Below are 19,750 nucleotides of genomic sequence, written 5' to 3' on the forward strand. Positions count from 1 at the left end.
AAGCAGTTAAGACCAGCCAATAGCCAAAGCCCCAACTCAGGAGTGTGACGCGTGTGTGTGTGTGTGTGTGTGTGTGTGTGTGTGTGTGTGTGTGGCTTATAGATGTACAGTCTAATGTGCGTGCGCTGTGTACAAACGGCACGCACACACACACACAAAAAGGCATATTTGAACCCTCAAGTGAGTGTGAGCGTGTGTGTGTGCGTGAACTTTAGCGGTTGGCGCGGCGTTGACGGCCAGATGGAAAAGTCTGCCGCATGCGAGCACGTGTCAGGACGGATTAAAAAAACAGTGGCTCAATAAGCGGCGAGGCCCTCACACACACTTCGGACCGGGTCACGACCTCAGCGGCGGATCCATCCCAGCGGGGGTCCTGACGCCAGGTCTGAGGCCTCGGCCAGAACACGGTGGGCTGCAGTCATTAGGGTTATTATTGATCAGTGGCTCGTTATTATTGATCAGTGGCTCGTTATTATTGATCAGTGGCTCGTTATTGTTGATCAGAGGCTCGTTATTGTTGATCAGAGGCTCGTTATTGTTGATCAGAGGCTCGTTATTGTTGATCAGTGGCTCGTTATTGTTCATCAGTGGCTCGTTATTGTTGATCAGAGGCTCGTTATTGTTGATCAGTGGCTCGTTATTATTGATCAGAGGCTCGTTATTGTTGATCAGAGGCTTGTTATTGTTGATCAGTGGAATCGTGAAAAAGAGCTGTGTGTTGATGACAGAGTGTGACACAACCTCCATATGTTGAGGTTTGATGCTGTTAATGGTGGAGGTGGTAGATCGCCCCCCCCCCCCGAGTGGCAGATCCTGGACCAGCTCACTGAGGAACCACAGAGTAATAATGCCATCTGGAATAGCTGTCGGCCCAAGAATCTCACACTGGCTTATTAGGGAAAGTGTGTGTGTGTGTGTGTGGTGTGTGTGTGTGTGTGTGTGTGTGTGTGTGTGTGTGTCTGGTCCTATTGCAGTTCCAAACTTTTGGACCCCACAAATTTAATCACATTTTAGGGTTAATTTAAGGGTTCGGTATGAACTGAGATAAAGATAGCTGAACACACGTGTCTATGCGTGTGTGTGTGTGTGTGTGTGTTCATGTACATGCTACATAGTGAGGACCAGAACACACACTTCCTCTGCTAAGTGAGAACATTCTGTCTGTTCCTCGTTAAAGGTGCGTTGGAGGGTTCAGGTGGGAATTGGCTTTAAGTTTGGGGTGAGAATGCCTCTGAAAGTCCCCACAAAGACAGAAGAACACGCTGGTGTGTTAGATATCCCTCTTTTTCAGGAAGCAGCGATGCAGCGCTGAATGTCTGACAGCTAGACTCTGTTTTTAATACTTTTATGATGAATGACACACAAAAACATCCGCTTTTAAACACTAATGATGTGTAAATGAGGGAATGTTAATCCTTAAAAGTGCTTCAGTGTTAAAACTATTAGTCAACACAGTAAAAGCGGAAATTCACAGTCTACAGAATGAAATCACAGGAAGTTTGAGCTGCAGGATTCTGTCTTTGCTCCAGCTGAGTGTTTCAAAAGCGTCCCGAGTGTGTTTGCCAATATCTGGAGGTAAGGAAGCTGCTTCCGGAGCTCCCAGCGCTTTTAGCTCCGTAAAAACTGACATAAGCTGCATATTTCAAGTGACGGAGGCTCTTTGAAATCTACGAGCAGCAGGTTCAGGTCGTTTACGGACGGTTTGGAAGTTCTAGAACCTCACAAGTGTCACATGACCTGTCTCGTCTAACAGAATGAGTGTAACACTTATAAACACCTAGAAAACGCGGCGCTATCTTCCTTAAAACAACTGAAATGCTAGTAGCTTAGCATCAAGTGACGGGAATTGTCCGCGGTAAATTAGCCCACGTTACATAAAGGTTGGAAAGGAACTGCCATCAAAGACCGCGACCACGTCCATTGATCCTCCAGAGATCAAAGCCAGGAGGCCTTTGATCGCATCAAGCATCATGTTAAACCGCTGTTTATGACTCTTTTACCCTTTGTAAACACAGCTGCATATACGTAAGATATATTTGCCTCCAACTGCCTCATGTACACATCTGTATGTTAGCAACCCTAGCAACTGTTAGCAACCCTAGCAACTGTTAGCAACTCCTAGCAACTGTTAGCAACTCTAGCAACAAGTTCACCATCTCTGTAAGCTGCAACGCTGCAGCTTCCTGACTGATCTCCACTCAGATTGAAACCCAGTTGGACGTTTCCACGCCTTCCTCCAGGGGCGCTCTTGACTCTCTGACCAGGATTCACAACCTTCTGCCTCTCCAGCAACCGTCACACCCCCCTCACGGTAAGCAGCATTTTTAATTTTTAGCTATCAATGCTGTTTAGCTAACATAGCTACAAATGTTGCGTTTTTAAGTTCAGTGATGCTCTTCAGTGAGAGCTCCCTGTGTGTGTGTGTGTGTGTATGTGTGTGTCATAATTAAAAGGAGCACAGGCAGCACAGACGAGGGCCAATATAGTAAAGAGGAAAATTAGACATTGTCTCCATCTTTGTAAACCTCCATTATGAGGAGTATTCTAGTCTTCTCAGTAGCGTTCCATTTCTTTTCTTCAATCTCACAGCTTCTATAGGAGCCGACAGAGAGGAGAACCAGGCTCTCAGTCAGGAGCCTCACCCCCCCCCCCCCCCCACAGGTCCAGGGTGATGGAGCAAGTGCAGGGCTGGATTTTCCCTGAATTCCGGCATATATGTTCCTGTCATTCTGTCACAGATGTAAGGTGTCAGGCGATATGTGAGTAGGAACTCATTCCATATGGATGGAGGAACAGTTGAGCACAACAAACAGCATCAGCGCTGCCAAAAACGATGTAAACAAGCAGCTTTAAATAGAACAAACAGTGAAATGTGGCCCGGCGAAAACAACACGTTTGCCAGTGTTTGTTGCTGCCTCGTGTTCATATCCTGAACTAAAGCTTCTTTACATATGCAGAAATATAGGCCTCAGCACCTGTTCACCACTCTTTTATGGGATGGATTACATGTGTGGTTTATATAAGCAATAGCGTTCAAAGTTGGCTGGAGACATTTCAAACATGGTGAATTTGCTTCAGGATGTGGTTAAAAACGTAGCAGCTCCACAGGAAACGATGGTTTTTAATCAATCGCCCAATTTATCGGAGAGGGACGTTATCTCGGACGTCATGGCAACAGCCAATGACTACGAGAGGGTTGGCTAAACACCAACACAACACAAGACAACACAACACAACACAACACATGTGACCACAGCCTAAAAATCTCACCCAGCCAAGCTGATTTCTGTGGGGGGGGGGTGGCGGGTGGAGTCTAATGACCCCAGGTTGTCATTGGACCCGGCCCTGGGGAAGGGGCCCAGTGGGCCCAAAGACCTGTAGCTCCGTCAGGCTAGCAGAGCTACGTACAGACCAGCAGTTGGTGAGAAGAGGAAGAAGCACAACACAAAATGTGTTTCGCAATAATAAATAAAGTTCCGAAATGGAGGCATTTGATTATGAGCAGCTGCCGATACCGATCCAATACTTTGGAAATGCGATTTTTAAAAAAGGACGATGCATCAAGGCTAGCCCTTAGGTTTTTGTTGTTGTTGTTGTTGTTGTTGAAACAAAGGTTTGCTGTGTTGTGTTTCTGAAGGGTACCGACACTGATTGGCGTTGGCGGTGCGCTCTAGAGCCTGAAGGACGCCACCAGCGGGAGTCACCTGTGGACGTCTGTGCAGTGTTTACGACATTTCCACCTGATTCCGATCTTCCACCGATCCGCCATCAATGAGGCCGGATGGGCGTGTGCTGAGGGTGCGACCCGTCGCGCTACGATCGTAGCTGATGGGCGGAGTGAGGAGGACGGTTCAGGGCGAAGCTCCACAATCTGTTATTCATCTTTCTGCTCCCCAACAAAGAAGAGAAAATTGGAATTCATGATTCCGTATCTGCCCGGTGATGAATCCCGACACAGCCTGCAATTAATCTGATTAGAGATTTGAAACCTTTGCAACCCTGATTGTTACGTACGAGCACGACGGGAGGTGGCGACTTCCTGCTCTTCTTCCTGGTTGGAGCCAGCGCAGGCGGTCCGGAGGACATCTTCCCCCGACCGGAGGGAATCTTCCCCCGACCGGAGGGAATCTTCCCCCGACCGGAGGGAATCTTCCCCCGACCGGAGGGACTCTTCCCCCGACCGGAGGGAATCTTCCCCCGACCGGAGGGACTCTTCCCCCGACCGGAGGGAATCTTCCCCCGACCGCCTGCGCTGGCTCCAACCAGGAGCCCTCAGCTGAAGGAAGCTTAATGCACGGAAACTTTGTTCAAATGCTCGTTTCATTCCCGTCACCTGAACCGGGACAATGTGAAGGCAGGGAGGAAATCCCACCAGTGCGGCGGGGTTCCAGAGCTCGATGGTGACCTAGCATAAATGCTATGAGCTCTAATAGGAGCCTGATTAAACAGGAATCCTCCTGCAGACGTGTCTGGAGTGAGGAGCATCAGGAAATGATCGTTTTCGACGAGGGAGAGATGGGCAGAGATTCCAAAATGAATTTTTTTTAACCACATCAGATAAGGAGAAGGAGCACAGGAATTATAATATGATTAACTGGGACCATTAATCTGCCGTCGTTACCGTCCTCGTCCAGAATTCATTAGTTGAGGACGAGTTCTGTCACGACTGGCAAAGAATTCACAAAACCCACACGAACAACCAAAAGCTCCATGATGAGACGATGTCGGAGCGTGGGGGGGGGTCAATGGGGGGGGTTAATGGGGGGGGTCAATGGGAGGGGAAGGGGGCGTTAATGGGGGGGGGGGTCAATGGGGGGGGTCAATGGGGGGGGTCAATGGGGGGAAGGGGGCGTTAATGGGGGGGGTTAATGGGGGGGCGGTCTCTGCGCCTCTGGTGTCGCCCACCTCACTCTCTAGAAAGTGTGTGTCAGCACTTTAAAGGCAACAAACATTTCCTGTGTGTGTGTGTGTGTGTGTGTGTGTGTGTGTGTGTGTGTGTGTGTGTGTGTTTGGACACTTGTCGGGAAGCTGAAGGTCAAAGGACAGGATCACTCGCTGATGACTGCCCTCCGACACCTGATCACGTGATCAACTTTGCCAGATTCTTCACATTGAAAAGCCTGTTTTAGTTCAAACATCCTCGCGAGGCCCGTCGGCTCCAGCAGGGGCAGTGTGCACGTGTCCACGCGCACATTAAGCTCGAGCGTTCTCAAGACGTGCGGATGTGGTGTGTGTCAGTCCTGCTCTGGCTGTTATTACAGGCTGTAGTTACTGGCTGTTATTACTGGCTGTAGTTACTGGCTGTTATTACTGGCTGTAGTTACTGGCTGTTATTACAGGCTGTAGTTACTGGCTGTTGTTACAGGCTGTTATTACAGGCTGTTATTACAGGCTGTAGTTACTGGCTGTAGTTACAGGTTGTTATTACAGACTGTAGTTACTGGCTGTAGTTACAGGCTGTTTTACAGACTGTAGTTGCAGGTTGTAGTTACAGGCTATTGTTACTGGCTGTAGTTACTGGCTATTGTTACTGGCTGTAGTTACTGGCTGTAGTTACAGGCTGTTATTACAGACTGTAGTTACTGGCTGTTGTTACAGGCTATTGTTACTGGCTGTTGTTACTGGCTGTTGTTACAGACTATTGATACAGGCTGTAGTTACCAACTGCAGTTACAGGCTGTTGTTACAGGCTATTGTTACTGGCTGTTGTTACTGGCTGTTGTTACAGGCTGTAGTTACCAACTGTTGTTACAGGTTGTAGTTACAGGCTATTGTTACCGGCTGTAGTTACTGACTATTGTTACTGGCTGTAGTTACTGGCTATTGTTACTGGCTGTAGTTACTGGCTGTAGTTACTGGCTGTAGTTACAGGCTGTAGTTACAGGCTGTTATTACAGGCTATTGTTACTGGCTGTTGTTACTGGCTGTTGTTACAGACTATTGATACAGGCTGTAGTTACCAACTGCAGTTACAGGCTGTTGTTACAGGCTATTGTTACTGGCTGTTGTTACTGGCTGTTGTTACAGGCTGTAGTTACCAACTGTAGTTACTGGCTGTTGTTACTGGCTGTTGTTACAGGCTGTTGTTACTGGCTGTTGTTACTGGCTGTAGTTACTGGCTGTTGTTACAGGCTTTTGTTACAGGCTGTAGTTACCAACTGTAGTTACTGGCTGTACTTACAGGCTGTTGTTACAGGCTGTTGTTACAGGCTATTGTTACTGGCTGTTGTTACAGGCTGTAGTTACTGGCTGTTGTTACAGGCTGTTGTTACAGGCTATTGTTACTGGCTGTTGTTACTGGCTGTTGTTACAGGCTGTTGTTACAGGCTGTTGCTACAGGCTGTTATTACAGGCTGTTGTTACTGGCTATTGTTACTGGCTGTTGTTACAGGCTATTGTTACTGGCTGTAGTTACTGGCTGTAGTTACTGGCTGTTGTTACTGGCTGTAGTTACTGGCTGTTGTTACAGGCTGTTTAGGTTTCAGCTGGGATCAATCACTCTATCAATAACAGGCTGATTCAACCATAATGCTGAATAATCTGATCATTTCCTTAATTAATCCAGTAATTAGTGCGTCGCTCTAATCCTGATCAGTGGGAAACGGGAGCAGCGTTCCGATCCAGACAGGCTCCGTTAAAGGGAGCAGAAACATGAAACCTTGAGACATCATCATGATGAGCCAACAAGCCGTGTCTCATCTCCGACATCAGAATCTAAAACCAGGTCCAGTTTTAAGGGGGAGATGGAGGCGGGCCCTCCGCCGGCCCGGTCCAGCCCAGAAGCTTGACCCGGTGGGAAGGAAAGATGCTTGATGTGGAAATCTTGAAGGAGCTTGAAGAAGCCCATGCAGAGACTGGACAGTGTGTTCCTGGTGAGCACGAGCAGAACGTGGAGAAGAACCGGCAACATCCCCCCGAGCGTGTAGGATTGTTGTGGCGGTGGAGGGATGAACGCCAGCGAGGAGGTGCTGAAAAACACGCTCTCGCCGTGCCGGAGGTCTCGTTTTACAGTTCCGTGTGATGCAGGCTTGGAGGAGAGCTTAGCCCGGGGGAGCAGGCGGGATTATCGTGTGGCAGTTTGGCGGCGCACGCTTGTTACCGGACACGCACAAGGATTGAGTCTGTCAAAGTCCGACCACCCCGGCAGCCATTATCATGACAAACAAACAGCAGCGAAACTCAAATTACCGCCGGCCAGCGAGTGACAGCGGAGAGAGACGGTGCGCTGGCGCTCGTGCTGGAGTGACTGGGAACTGCTGGGAACCAGAAACAGATTAATTACAGGTAACAAACGGTGACAAATGGTAATAAACGGTAACAAACAGTAACAAATGGTAACAAATGGTAATAAGACGGTAACAAACAGTAACAACGGTAACAAGACGGTAACAAGCGGTAACAAACGGTAACAAACAGTAACAAACAGTAACAAGACGGTAACAAACAGTAACAACCTAACAAACAGTAACAAACAGTAACAAATGGTAATAAACGGTAACAAACAGTAACAAACGGTAACAAGACGGTAACAAACGGTAACAAACAGTAACAAACGGTAACAAAAGGTAACAAGACGGTAACAAACAGTAACAAACTAACAAACGGTAACAAACAGTAACAAACGTAACAAACGGTAACAAGACGGTAACAAGCGGTAACAAACGGTAACAAACAGTAACAACGGTAACAAACACTAACAAACGGAAACAAAAGGTAACAAACGGTAACAAAACAGTAAAAAATGTCTACATCTAGAGTCTGCTGAATTCTGTCTCCTGTCCAAATTGTCCAAACTTTAGTCAAAAATGTTTTCCGTCTTGCTCACAGCGCAGAAGACACTGTAAAAAAATGCCCTTTTATTAATTTAACAGGTCTCCATGGTAACCGTGCAAGAGCATCATCAACGATCAAATGAACAGATGCACTTGAAATTCTGTCTGCACAAGGTCACGAGGTTCCGCGGTAAAACCGAGCACGGGCGTGTGCACGCCGTGTTCCTGCTCTCACGTGTTCCCGTGTTCACCTGTTGTCTCGGTTACATTCTCCCGGACCGTCGCTGCCCCAGAACCTAATCAAGTTGTTCTTGTCCAAATTAAATCTGCTGCTAGTTTGAGACCTGAAATATGTCCTCGTCCCCTTGGCAATACCTCCAGCTCTGTGGACACACACACACCACACACACACACACTCACACACAACACGCTCACACACTCACACATGCAGGCACACACACACACACAAAGACGCTCACACACGCTCATACAGAGGGAATTGCAGTAGTATATTCTGATGGCTCCTGCAGTGATGTGGGGAGGGGGGGGTGGGGGGGCAGCAGAGTAACGAAAACCAGCTGCTCTCCTCTTCCTCTTCCTCTTCCTCTTCCTCTTCCTCTTCCTCTCCTCTCCTCCCCTCCTCTCTCCTCCCCTCCTCTCCTCTCCTCTCCTCTCCTCTCCTCTCCTCTCCTCTCCTCTCCTCTCCTCTCCTCTCCTCTCCCTCCTCTCCTCTCCTCCCCTCCTCTCCCCTCCCCTCCTCTCCTCTCCTCTCCTCTCCTCTCCTCTCCTCTCCTCTCCTCTCCCTCCCCTCCTCTCCCCTCCCCTCCTCTCCTCTCCTCTCCTCTCCTCTCAGGCCCTGGGATTCTGGAAAGCACCTTGAAACAATTTTGATTGTAAAAGACGCTATATAAATAAAGATTCATTTGATTTGATTTGATCTTCATCCTCCTCTTCCTCATCATCTTCATCCTCCTCTTCCTCGTCATCTTCATCCTCATCTTCCTCACCGTCTTCATCCTCCTCTTCCCATCATCTTCATCCTCCTCTTCCTCACCATCTTCATCCTCCTCTTCCTCACCGTCTTCATCCTCCTCTTCCTCATCATCTTCATCCTCCTCTTCCTTCCTCACCGTCTTCATCCTCCTCTCTTCCTCCTCCTCTTCCTCATCATCTTCATCCTCCTCTTCCTCACCATCTTCATCCTCCTCTTCCTCATCATCTTCATCCTCCTCTTCCTCGTCATCTTCATCCTCCTCTTCCTCCTCATCTTCCTCCTCCTCTTCCTCGCCGTCTCCGTCTCCTCTTCACTCCCTGACAACGCTGTGCATCACGTGACCACACCAGCACATGAACCCCAGCAGAGGCCCTGATTATAGAAAAAAGACAAATGCACAGCAGACAGAAAGACGTGCACGAGCACGTGCACAGACAAAAGCAACAAAAACAGGCACCTACGCAGAGACACACAGATGAGTTCTACTCCTACACATGCTGACTCCAGAGCGCAGTTACCAGACGTGCGCGCACACGTGCGCAGCAGAGACGCACGGACAGCGGGCTGTTAATGAAGGTGGTTTCCTGGGAGGAAAAAAGCAGGATTCCCCTTCTGGCTCACTGGTGCTTCATTACTGGCACAGCACCAGTGGAACCACTGCTGCCTCCGCAGCCCCGTTAGATGGCAAAACCGGGTCAGCGCCTTCAAACCGCCGTCTCCTGGTGCTGACGCAGGGGCGGGCGGGCGACCCGAAGGAACGTACAGCACATCTGGCTCGAGGACAAAAGGACACGGCGTGCACTGCCGCAGCGCTCCTGTACGACTCCGGACTACAAATCAGTGAAACGGCATCATTTCCATGGGCCCACAGGGCGCCGGCGGCATCAGAACCGCCAGAAACCACGTCGCATTTCTTTAAAGGACCAACTGATGGCACAGGAAATATAGGAGAGCAGGACAAATAAACCGCTGCTTTTGTTTAGTTCCGTGAGAAGGTCACGAGCAGTCGACGCGTTCAGGCACCGAGGCGCCCTGGCAACACCGTCACGCCGTCACAGAATGTGGCCCGAACGAACACGCGCGGGGAGAACAATCGTGGCTTCTCGTTAGAATATGGTCTCCGTCGTTAGCTGCCTGGCGACGTCTGGAAATCACCTCGTTCTGTCCCATTAGCTCTTGACAGAAGACCAGGGGACGGCTCCTTGCACCCATCAGGTCCAAACATGCTTCTGTGGCTCCTTATGAGCACAGCAGGGGGTCGGAGGGGACAGCGTAGGTGTTCTCGGGGCTCAATCCCAGACCAGCGGGGGAGGGGGGCCTAAGCGTGCTCCTGGAGGCACAGGTCTAAACTGCTAAGCACCCTGTCCACCTTTATTGCTTCATAGTTACGGCGTCTGACAAGCGGTGATTCATCGCTCGCTAACGCACGCGTACCGAGCCGGAGCTTCCCGGAGGCCATTCCCACCTCCAGCCCCATAACGCGCGTTGATGGCGAGCCACGGAGACGCCGCGGGGTCATTGCAGCCGCCTTCGAGTGCCCTGGGAATCAGCCCAAATATTTAATCGCACCTCCACACGGGGGAAGCTTCCCCTCCCAGCGTGGCGGCGGAACGCCGGAGCAAACGCTCCTCGCTGGGGGTGTCGCTGAGCAGGCGTCTGCGTGAAAACGCGACGTAGCAGGAGCCAGTTAGGAGCCCGTCAGAGGTTCCAGATGGATCGGTGATCAGTGATTAAGTCAGATAGGTCACTTTGAAGTGGAAATGACCAGTCTTATTCTCCCGGTTGGTATTATTGTTACAGCAGTGGTCGTAACCACAGATAGCTGGTTTCACTCAGTGGGCCGGTCCTGATCCGTAGGGATATCAAAGGAGGGGCTCCAGGGCCTTTTATGTCCCGTTTTAGCTGGCAGCCCAAACGGAGCCTTTTGTTTGCGTGAATAAACACATCTTTCCTTTTGTCGTAGCTGTCTTAACCCTCTTTCTGGTGTCCAAATACTTCCTGCTGCTTTTATTCCAGAGGGGCCGATGCTCAGATCAGTGACGCTGCTGATCCATGAGGCTCATATTGCTCGGACTGTGTTCTGAAGGTCTCAACGTTGCGTTGCTCCCACCATGTTTCCCCCAGACACACCTGCCTCAGGTTACACCTGTGCTCTCGTGAGCGGGAGCTGCTCAGCGATGTGTAGAAAATACCTTATTAAGTCTATTTATGGAAGTCGTGTCAAGCCAAAACTGATGGGATGAGACGGTTCCGGCACATGTGCTCGCTCCTGGGAGCACCAAGCTAAAGCGGCACCTCAGAGACACATTGAGCCACGCTGAAAGTCGCTGTGATGAGCATCTGAAGGGTCCTGAAGCAGACAGTGAGAGTGGACTTTAAGGGACGCGCCAAGCTAGCATATGGCTCTGGCAGACGACGTGGAACCTCTCAGGTCCTTCTGTTAACGGGGGAGAGGTCGTTGCGGGACAGCTGGACGACTCAAGCCTGCGACTCTGTCCAATGGGGTCGGGAGCTCCAGCTGCTTGGTTTTCTGTTCCGTGATGTTAGCGGAGGTGCTAAAAGAATCCAGGACGCTTCTTTACAAAGGTGTAAAAGGTGGTGTCACCTCTTCAGCACAGCGGCTGTAACAACGCTACAATGCTCGCAACAAAATGGATCCTGTTTTCATCTTGTTGTGTTACGGGGGGGCTGTAGAACCAGAGAGCAACTTTATTGCATCCAAAAAGCGAACAAAAACAGCGTAATAACCAGACTAATGATAACAAAAGAATCCCCCAGCCGTCGACAACCTGACTCAACCATCTGTAAATGACAGGAGCCGCGAGCATCTTTCCCCAGCGCTGCGTTTCGGAGACGTGATTTGGGACGCAGCCGCGCCGTTTGGATCTCGACCGGATCGCGGCCGACCCAGGTTCTGGGTCTGTGGGAACACTTGAATTATCCTCCTGAGAGGAAGTTCTGCGGCTGGCTGAGTGACGCATGCGCCCTCACGGAGGGGAGCAGACCTTATGCAAAGCAGAGCCGGTGGCCACACCGCACGCGGTGATGTTATATATGCTGTCTTATGCAAATGAGCGACCTTTCACAGAGCATTTCCATCAGAGGAGGAAATTAACTCGGTGATCCGGTATCATCTGGGTCTGGTTTCCACAGAAGTGCTGCTTGTTCCAGTGAGAACGCCCCTCAGATCCCACCAATTGGTCCGACTGTCGCGTCTTTAGGAGCTCCTGGCAACAAATATTTACATTCTACTGCATCATATGTACATTAGCAAAGGTTTTTGCTGCTTTTCCAGTCTGGAAAACAAAGGCCGACTTTGCCGAATCACTGGAATTTAAAGCCAGATTTCTGTTTGTTCAGTGATCCAGATTCTAGAGGCCCAATTTGGCTCTTTTTGGTTCATGGCCGAGCAAACGTGGAACATTCCGTCTTCAGTCGGACGTTTGGTGCCGCACAACTAAAGAGTAACGGAAGGAAGCAGGAGAAAGTTGTGCCGGGCTGTAAAAGTTGGTCCTGTTTTCATTTTTGAAGCGTCTCTTTGTCTCCCTGGGATCCGAAAAGCCCCGGCCGGACCCGTCATGATGGGATGGCAGCGGCAGCCGTGGTGCGTGCGCGGCGGAGCCTACCTGACATCACGGAGGTCTTGGCAGCAGAAGGCAGAGGTGTCGGCTCAGATCTGATCCAGCTCCTGTCGCTTTGCTTCTCCGTGATGCCTCCTTCGCCACCATGTGCACTCTTTGATGCCAGGAACGTTGGCTAAAATTAGCAGGAGGGCTGCTCGAGGACGATTCCGCTCTTTTCTCGCCGCTGTTGTCGTTTTGCTCGTCACAAATCTTGTCAAGTGTGATCAGAAACGTTGCTAAAAATAACCATTTAGGGGCCAAAGAGAGGGGGAAAGGTCACGCCGTCGGGGCATTGCATGCCTGAAAGGGGGTGGCGTCTGGACCTGCCTGTTATCGGCACCAGGATCTCACCCGTGCCCCTCCTCTGACTGACGGGGGCAGTTACAGGTTGTTTGCACCTTCTGACTCGACTGCTCGCGGCAAAACCGACGTGAAGAGGCTCAAATTACATTTGGTGGAATTGAGGCGTCTTCGCGACTCCCTGTGCTGCAGGTTCATCCTAACGGACGGAGGCTTCGGCCCCCGGAACGCTCGACCCTCCCACTGTTGCAGCTTCTATCTTGTCGGAGGGCAACTTTTCTTGTTTCCCCACGCTGAATCGGAAGCCGCCCCCTCTACTCGCGGAATTGCTTTTAACCGTTTTTGGGTGTTTGGCGACCCGCCGCTTTGGGGATGATGGTCACGTATGGATGCTAGCAGTCAGCTGTGTTCGCTGTGTTTGTTTAAGATCCTGGAGAAAGATCTGCAGACATACAGCTGAACTCGTTTGGCGAGTTAGCGCCGGACGCTCCACCGTGGCAGCCAGGTGAGCTGACGTGGCTAGAAGCAGGCAGCCATGTTGCTGGTCCGCGCGCGGAGAGCAGCGTGCCTGGGGGGGCGTGTCCTCACGGCTTCTGCCTCGCTGCACGTTAGCCTGTCACAGGCTGCTGACTGGAACGGTGGGACGGTGGAGAGAGGCGCGAGGCGCTAGGACCGCGCGGCGCGGCGGGAGCGCGGGGCTGAGTCACTGCATGTGTCTGAGAGGCAGTCAGAAACAGACGGAGCCAGAGAGCAGAGGTGATCTCGCACTCATCAGCACAGGATAACACAACCATGATGGGTTGACTCGGGGGGGGTGGAGGTTGTTGGTGAGAGGAAGTGTGCATTGGCCACCACCCGCTCAGCTATGGAGACCAACAAAGTTCTGCATTTTGTGCCTTCCGGTAAGTCTCTGAGCCGCTCCTCAGCCGTGCACGACTCAGTGTTGACTGGGAGAAGCTCGGGGTTCCCTACCTTGTGAAACCTGAGAGCCCCCCTGTGAAAAACATGTGCTGCCTACCTTCACTTCCCCTCTGGAGGACGACAGATGTTGTGGGCGTGCGCGCCTTCTCGTGTACATACTTGCTGTGTGCTCTTTTTCTGGACTTGTTTGTGAGAGAAACTGAGTTTTATTTTTTTTTCCCCGGGAGGTGTGGCTGTACGCGCAAGAAATGCAGATTTGTTTTTCATTTTTAACTGTGTGTTTGCCGTCTTTTCCTGCCCCCCCAAACCCCCCCCCCCCCCCCCCCCCCCTCTCGCTCGTGTATGCGGTTTCTGCAGCGGGTTTCTCCACTTGAGGAACTGCAGAAATACCTGCATGTCAGAGACGCGCAGAAAATCCCCAGTATACCTGCCCAGTATAAACAGCTGGAATGCAGAGGAGCCGGAGCTGGAGACGCACTTCATGTGTTGCGCCCGTGCGCGTGTGAAGCCGGAGACAAAGTGTGTGAGACCGTGCACATGCCTGTGTGAGTGTGTTGTAAATTGAAATGATGTGTCCATCCGTGTGTGTGTGTGCGTGTGCGTGTGTGTGTGTGAGGGCAGGTCAGTGTTCTTGGCTGCGTGTCCCCCCCCCCTCTGAAGGTCCTCTGGGGGTCCAGAGCCCATTCGGAGGTGTGATGCAGCTTCCTCCTCAATTTATTTTGTCTGTGATGGCAGAGGGGGATACTGCATCTGTGTGTGTGTGTGTGTGTCGCGCTCCGTGCACGTTGGCTACATGTCGGCGTGTGTTCAGGGCCGTGATGAACGCTGCTGCGTCTCGTCCCCTGAAGACTCGTTTGCATTAATTTGCTGTGTGTTGATTAGCGGGCAGGTTCCAGGATGTTTGTGGTCACGGGAAACGTCTGATCGTCTCCCTGAAATCTCGATTTCACCGCAGGAATTTTCACTCGTCTCCGCTTAACCTTGGCAACCCGCCGCGTCTGCACGGCCGCCGATGACCCAACGACTCCATTAGCACATGTGCTCTATAACATTGGCTTTTCCCACCAACTTTAGCCGCCCGAGAACGCATCGCCTGTCCGGGCGCTGTTGTTGCGACATCATGGCCGCGGCGGCTCGCGGCTCCGTCGGCGCTAACCTGCAGTCAGGTGACGGAGCCGCTGGGGGAGGAGGTCAGCAGATATGGGTCCCAGGTTATGGAGCCGTCAATTAGCAGCGAGCTGCTCTGTGTCGTTACGCGGTGTAATAACACCACGGCACGTTTGTTTCCGAAGCCTCGTTTCCGTTCGGATATCAAACGGCGAGAAGCTGCAGTTTGTGAAGGTGCCGGATGGGAATCAACATGTGATGGAAGCAGGTTATTGTTCTAACTGAATTCCACCGCCCGTCTTTATTTTCTGCTGTTTCAGCCTCATTATTTGTTCCATCTGTCTGCAGTGGAGTTACGGGACAGTGATGGAGGTTTGGGTCCAAATCTGCTCTGAAACGCTTGAATGTGCGGATCAAACTGGTCTGATCTCAGTGATCCAGCTTGTTATGGTTAAAATTTCAGCTCCAGTGTGACTGATTTCGATTTAGGGCGGGGCTCCAGTTAAGACACGCCCACCCACCCCGACCCTCATGCAGTCACCATGCTACGCTAACTAGCTGCTCAGTACTCGCTTTACCTCTTTAGTCACAATCGTCCCGATCCAAGCTACAGGAGTCGTCACAGATTGCATAGTTGACAGGTGCTCGTGTGTATCGGAGGGGCGGAGCCAAGAGTGGCGCCGCCGCCATCGGCCGCCATCTCAGCCAGTTATGACAGACGGGTCAACAACTCTGCTTCATAAGCAAATACGTAAAGAGTGGTTCTTTACTTTACTGGAAGGTCTGGAGTGTAAAAATGTTAAACAGGCCAGATTAGCTCCTGGTCCCAGTATGAACCTGCCCCTCCCCCTCCACCTGCCCCCTCCACCTGCCCCCTCCACCTGCCCCCCCCGCCCCCCGTCCTATTAGCGGGGCGTCCATCTCCACCTGTGACAGACAGCCCGGTAACCAGCGCAGCCGTGACCTGCGCAGCCAGGAAACATCGGTGCCGAGGACACACGGTGGCGGCGTAAATTAGCGCTTCCCCCATGTGGACCTGGAGGTGCCTGTGCGCACGTGTGTGTGCATGTGCCCGCGTGTGTGTGTTCTGTGGATGTGACAGTGATCTCTGATCAGTATTCACCACTGGCAGCAGAGCTCAGAAGCGTCTGAGCACAGCCATCTGGGCAGAGGCAAAACACACGCGCACGCACATGCACGCGTGCACGCACACACACGCTTATACACGCTAATATAAATACACACCGGCAACATGCAAAAGCATCATAAAAACCACTTCAGGTTTGCCACATAAGTGCACACACAACCATTTTAATGCCCTACCTGCACACACACACTAACGCGTGCATGCACACACACACACACACACAGTCTGACAGATATTGTCCATAAACACTGTGTGTAATCATGTACACTCTTCATTCTATTTACACGATTCATTCAATTTCCATAATTTGTTGGTTTCACTGGTGCAGGGTGTCGTCACAGACACCCATCAGTTCAAGGAAATGAGGCTGAAAAACATGTTTATTACAGTCACACACACACACACACGCACGCACACACCCCAGTGTCTTATTTACTGTTGTGTTGTGCTTGTCCTCGCTGCGTCTCCCACACACACATTTGCAGACTGTTATCGCAGCGTTTGGGCAGACCTCTGAAAAATGTGCCATAATAAAGGCTAATGGTGTAAAAGTGTGTGAAGCTGAAGGTTCTGTGTTTACGTCTCCCGGGTCTGCGGCGCTGGAGGCTCCACACACACACTCTCTGTCACCGACTCCGCGTTGAGTCGGTGTGAACCTGCCAGAACTCCTAATCTCTGTCAGGATCACAGCCGGTCCAGCTCCTCGTGTGTGTGGGATCCTCCCGGCCTTCAGCTGCCGTTGGAACAGCAGCTAAATTACAGCTTCTAATTAACCAAGCAGTTGCTGGAACTCACTTCCTGTGTCAGTCTTCTTACACCAGCCAGATGTAGTAATGATCATGGTGGGGGTAACTGGGGGTAGCTGGGGGTACTGAGGTAACTGGGGGTACTGGGGGTAGCTGGGGGTAGCTGGGGTGCCTCTGGGCCAGAGGCAGGAATGCACCTTGGACAAGTCACCGTTTGCTCGCACCCATCTGAACGTCAGTCTCCAGTTAAGCTCGTGTGCATTTTACTGGACCTCACCGGGTCCAGAGAAACCCGACCGGCACATCTGCCCACTGGTGCCGCCAGAACAGTGGCGGTTTTACAGATGACGCCGGGCAGAGCGCCGACGGGCCAACGGACGACGGGACGGCTTACACAGGTGGACACTGCATTTGTGTGTGTGTGTGTGTGTGTGTGTGTGTGTGTGTGTGTGGTGTGTGTGTGTGTGTGTGAGGCATTAGCCTGAACATGATCCCCATTTAAGCTCTATAGATTATTAAAACCCCATTTGTTGATTCCCAGAAAATGAATTTTGAGCGATTACACACATTTAATATGAGACGTCGTCACAAAAACAAACATCGGCCAAGCGAGGGGATAAAGTCAGCTGTCGGGCAGCAGCGACGGCGCCCGAGCGTGGCGTTCGCCGAGGTTCTCCGGTGAGGTGCCCACGCTCGCCTCGGGCAGATCTTTGCTTCTGCAGGGATCAGTTGATGCCGTGTTGCTGGGATCACATGACATGATCACATGACATGATCGCCATCAGCTGACAACAGCTGAACTCTGCCGGTCACAACATCTCCAGGAGTCCTGGAGATGTTCTGACCCAGATGGAGGCGCAGCGCTGCGGTGACCAACAAGCGTTGAGATTCTTTATTTGGGTGTTTTTCCGACCTTGTGGATCATCGATTTCCTCTCCTGTGCAGATGTATTCGTTACCCTGTAAAGTCGAGGCTGAATTCAATTCAGAAGGCGTCATTTATCCCATCCACTCCTTTATAGCTAATTATTTAGGTTGTTAATTAACAGACACAAGTTCTCCCCAGAGCCGACACGTCGTGGGGGGGGCAGAGGAACGCTGCTAAATCTGCTGCTGAAGCTTCCAAAGCTGCACCAACCAGAATGACAGCAAATATTGCAGATTTATTAACAATCCAAAGCCATTTTACTAGGAAAACAACACGGAGCAGATTTATTATTTGACTTTTCCGATAGATTAAATACGTATTTCTTTGTTTTCGTGTTGTCAAAAAACCCGAAACAATAACGAGCTGCCTGATTAGCTCATTTTTCAGTGTTGTTTAAACTGCTCTTGTGCACTAATTAGGTCGGCTTTCTAAAGGTACTAAGAAAAAGTTGCCGTGGACCCAAGGACAGGAGAAACACCTACAACTGCACGTCTAATTAAACCAACGCCCGGGGACAAAGCAGAGAAACAACTAAATGAGAAGAACTTTGGAGCAGTTTATGAATTATTACGCTGTTATATACACGCTAGCAAATGCAAGCTAACGTTACCGCCTCTGCATGTGCACTCTGGCGCCACTAGGGGCCGCTCTCGCGCGCAGAGATTTGTTGAATTAAAATACTTAAAGATGGAATTAAATGGAGACTGATCAATAGGAGACATATAATGGTTCTAACCATCCCAACCAAGACCAAACAAAGACTTTACGTGGCTTTGATGTGGTAGAACAGCATAACGACGCCGTTAGTGACGATTCCACTCACATCCTTGCTTCTCCTTCCATTTAAACCATCAAGGGAGGAGCGGCGCTGGGCTGTAGACGGCCTCGACGTGTTGTTGTCCACAGCATGGTCACGTCTCCCCGTTGATCTGACTGGCAGGAGACAAAAATACCCTCCCAACACAATATTAAGCTTGTTTAGAGGGCGACCATTTTGGTCCCAGGCGTATTTATAGCACAAAGGATCTGTTGACGTGAGTCTCAAAGCAGAAGCCGTCATTGTGGTGTTAAAACTCTCAGCGTGTTTCATCCAGTTTGCTGTAATCAGACGGTGGGGGGGCAGACACATGTCGTAAACACGACCCGGTGTTTAAGGAAGGGAAAGGCCTCCCGGTGGTCCTCCACCGGCTGCGGCCGTCCACGCCACTCTGGGTTTGCTGCTGGGTAATTAGGCCGCCATCTCGCATGTGTCCTCGCGTTCGCTGCGGATTACAGCGCGCCGCCGTCTGCAGGTTGCAGCACAGGAAGTGGCGCTGTGCAGGCGAGGCGTGCTTGGTTCCTATTTAATATCGCTCTCACACGGGCCGCGCTGCTCTCGGGAGGGAACAACTTGTGCTAACAGACAGAACGCCCCCTCCTGCCCCCTCCTGCCCCCACCGCCATGGGGTAATTATTCTAAGATGTATGAACGTATAGGAAGCATGATGCAGACTCATGTGATCGCTCACACGTGCTCCTGGTTGTGTATTTGAAGGGATTCTCTACGTGCACGCGTGGGGACGTGAGGCTCTGTTCTTTATTTCTGCAGTAATTAATGTAAAGCGGAGCACGTTAGCGTGTAGCGGCGGCGCAGAGGGACAGCAGGGAGAGACACACGAGACAAAAGGTCTGACCTTCACAGGAAGACGAGGACAGACAGAAAATGAGGAGCTCTGAAACTTGGTGGACAGTGGGATGGAGATCACTTCATGTTTTCTGAGTTCACATGTTGCCAGCGTGATAGAGTGAAGCTAGCTGGAGGTTAGTGGTTCGGTTCTCACTGAAACGGACCAAAGAAAAGTTGGACTTAAAAAGGTTCTACCTGGTTTGAAATGGAAAGTTGATCCCTGATGGTCCAGGCAGCCAGAGACGCTGTAAACAACAGACTTCAGATACAGAATATAGGAAGAACCCAGCAGATCAAAACGGGACCAACACCAAGCTAACAGTTCCATGCTATCGGGATTGCTAGTCTTGTTGGCTACCGCCACCAGTCGCTAATCTGCTGCTACCGTCTCTGTAACGACAGCTAAAATCCTCATATTAGGTTCCAAGATTCCAAAGATTATTATTTTCATTTTTAAAACTGAGCCAGAATAGAAGAATCTGACAAGTGAGAGCAGATAAAGTTCTGTCAGCCCTCCGGTGCTGATATCAGAGCTGGAGGAGATAAT

The 19,750-nt window shown here is 50.9% G+C and overlaps 1 protein-coding gene across 2 annotated transcripts in view; it reads left to right on the plus strand.

The window, feature by feature from the left end:
• The first annotated feature begins 13,378 nt into the window (after positions 1-13,378).
• The window catches only part of slc4a11 (solute carrier family 4 member 11), a 46,939-nt gene continuing 40,567 nt past the window's right edge, over positions 13,379-19,750 (plus strand). The window contains exon 1 of one of the 2 annotated variants that reach the window (XM_057058394.1): positions 13,379-13,591. In XM_057058394.1, the coding sequence (XP_056914374.1) occupies positions 13,555-13,591 (37 nt within the window). In that variant the 5' untranslated portion in view covers positions 13,379-13,554. The remainder of the gene's footprint in view (positions 13,592-19,750) is intronic. The other variant, XM_057058395.1, reaches the window with a different exon arrangement.

This window comes from Takifugu flavidus, chromosome 16 (assembly GCF_003711565.1).
Source record: "Takifugu flavidus isolate HTHZ2018 chromosome 16, ASM371156v2, whole genome shotgun sequence".
Taxonomy (NCBI): domain Eukaryota; kingdom Metazoa; phylum Chordata; class Actinopteri; order Tetraodontiformes; family Tetraodontidae; genus Takifugu; species Takifugu flavidus.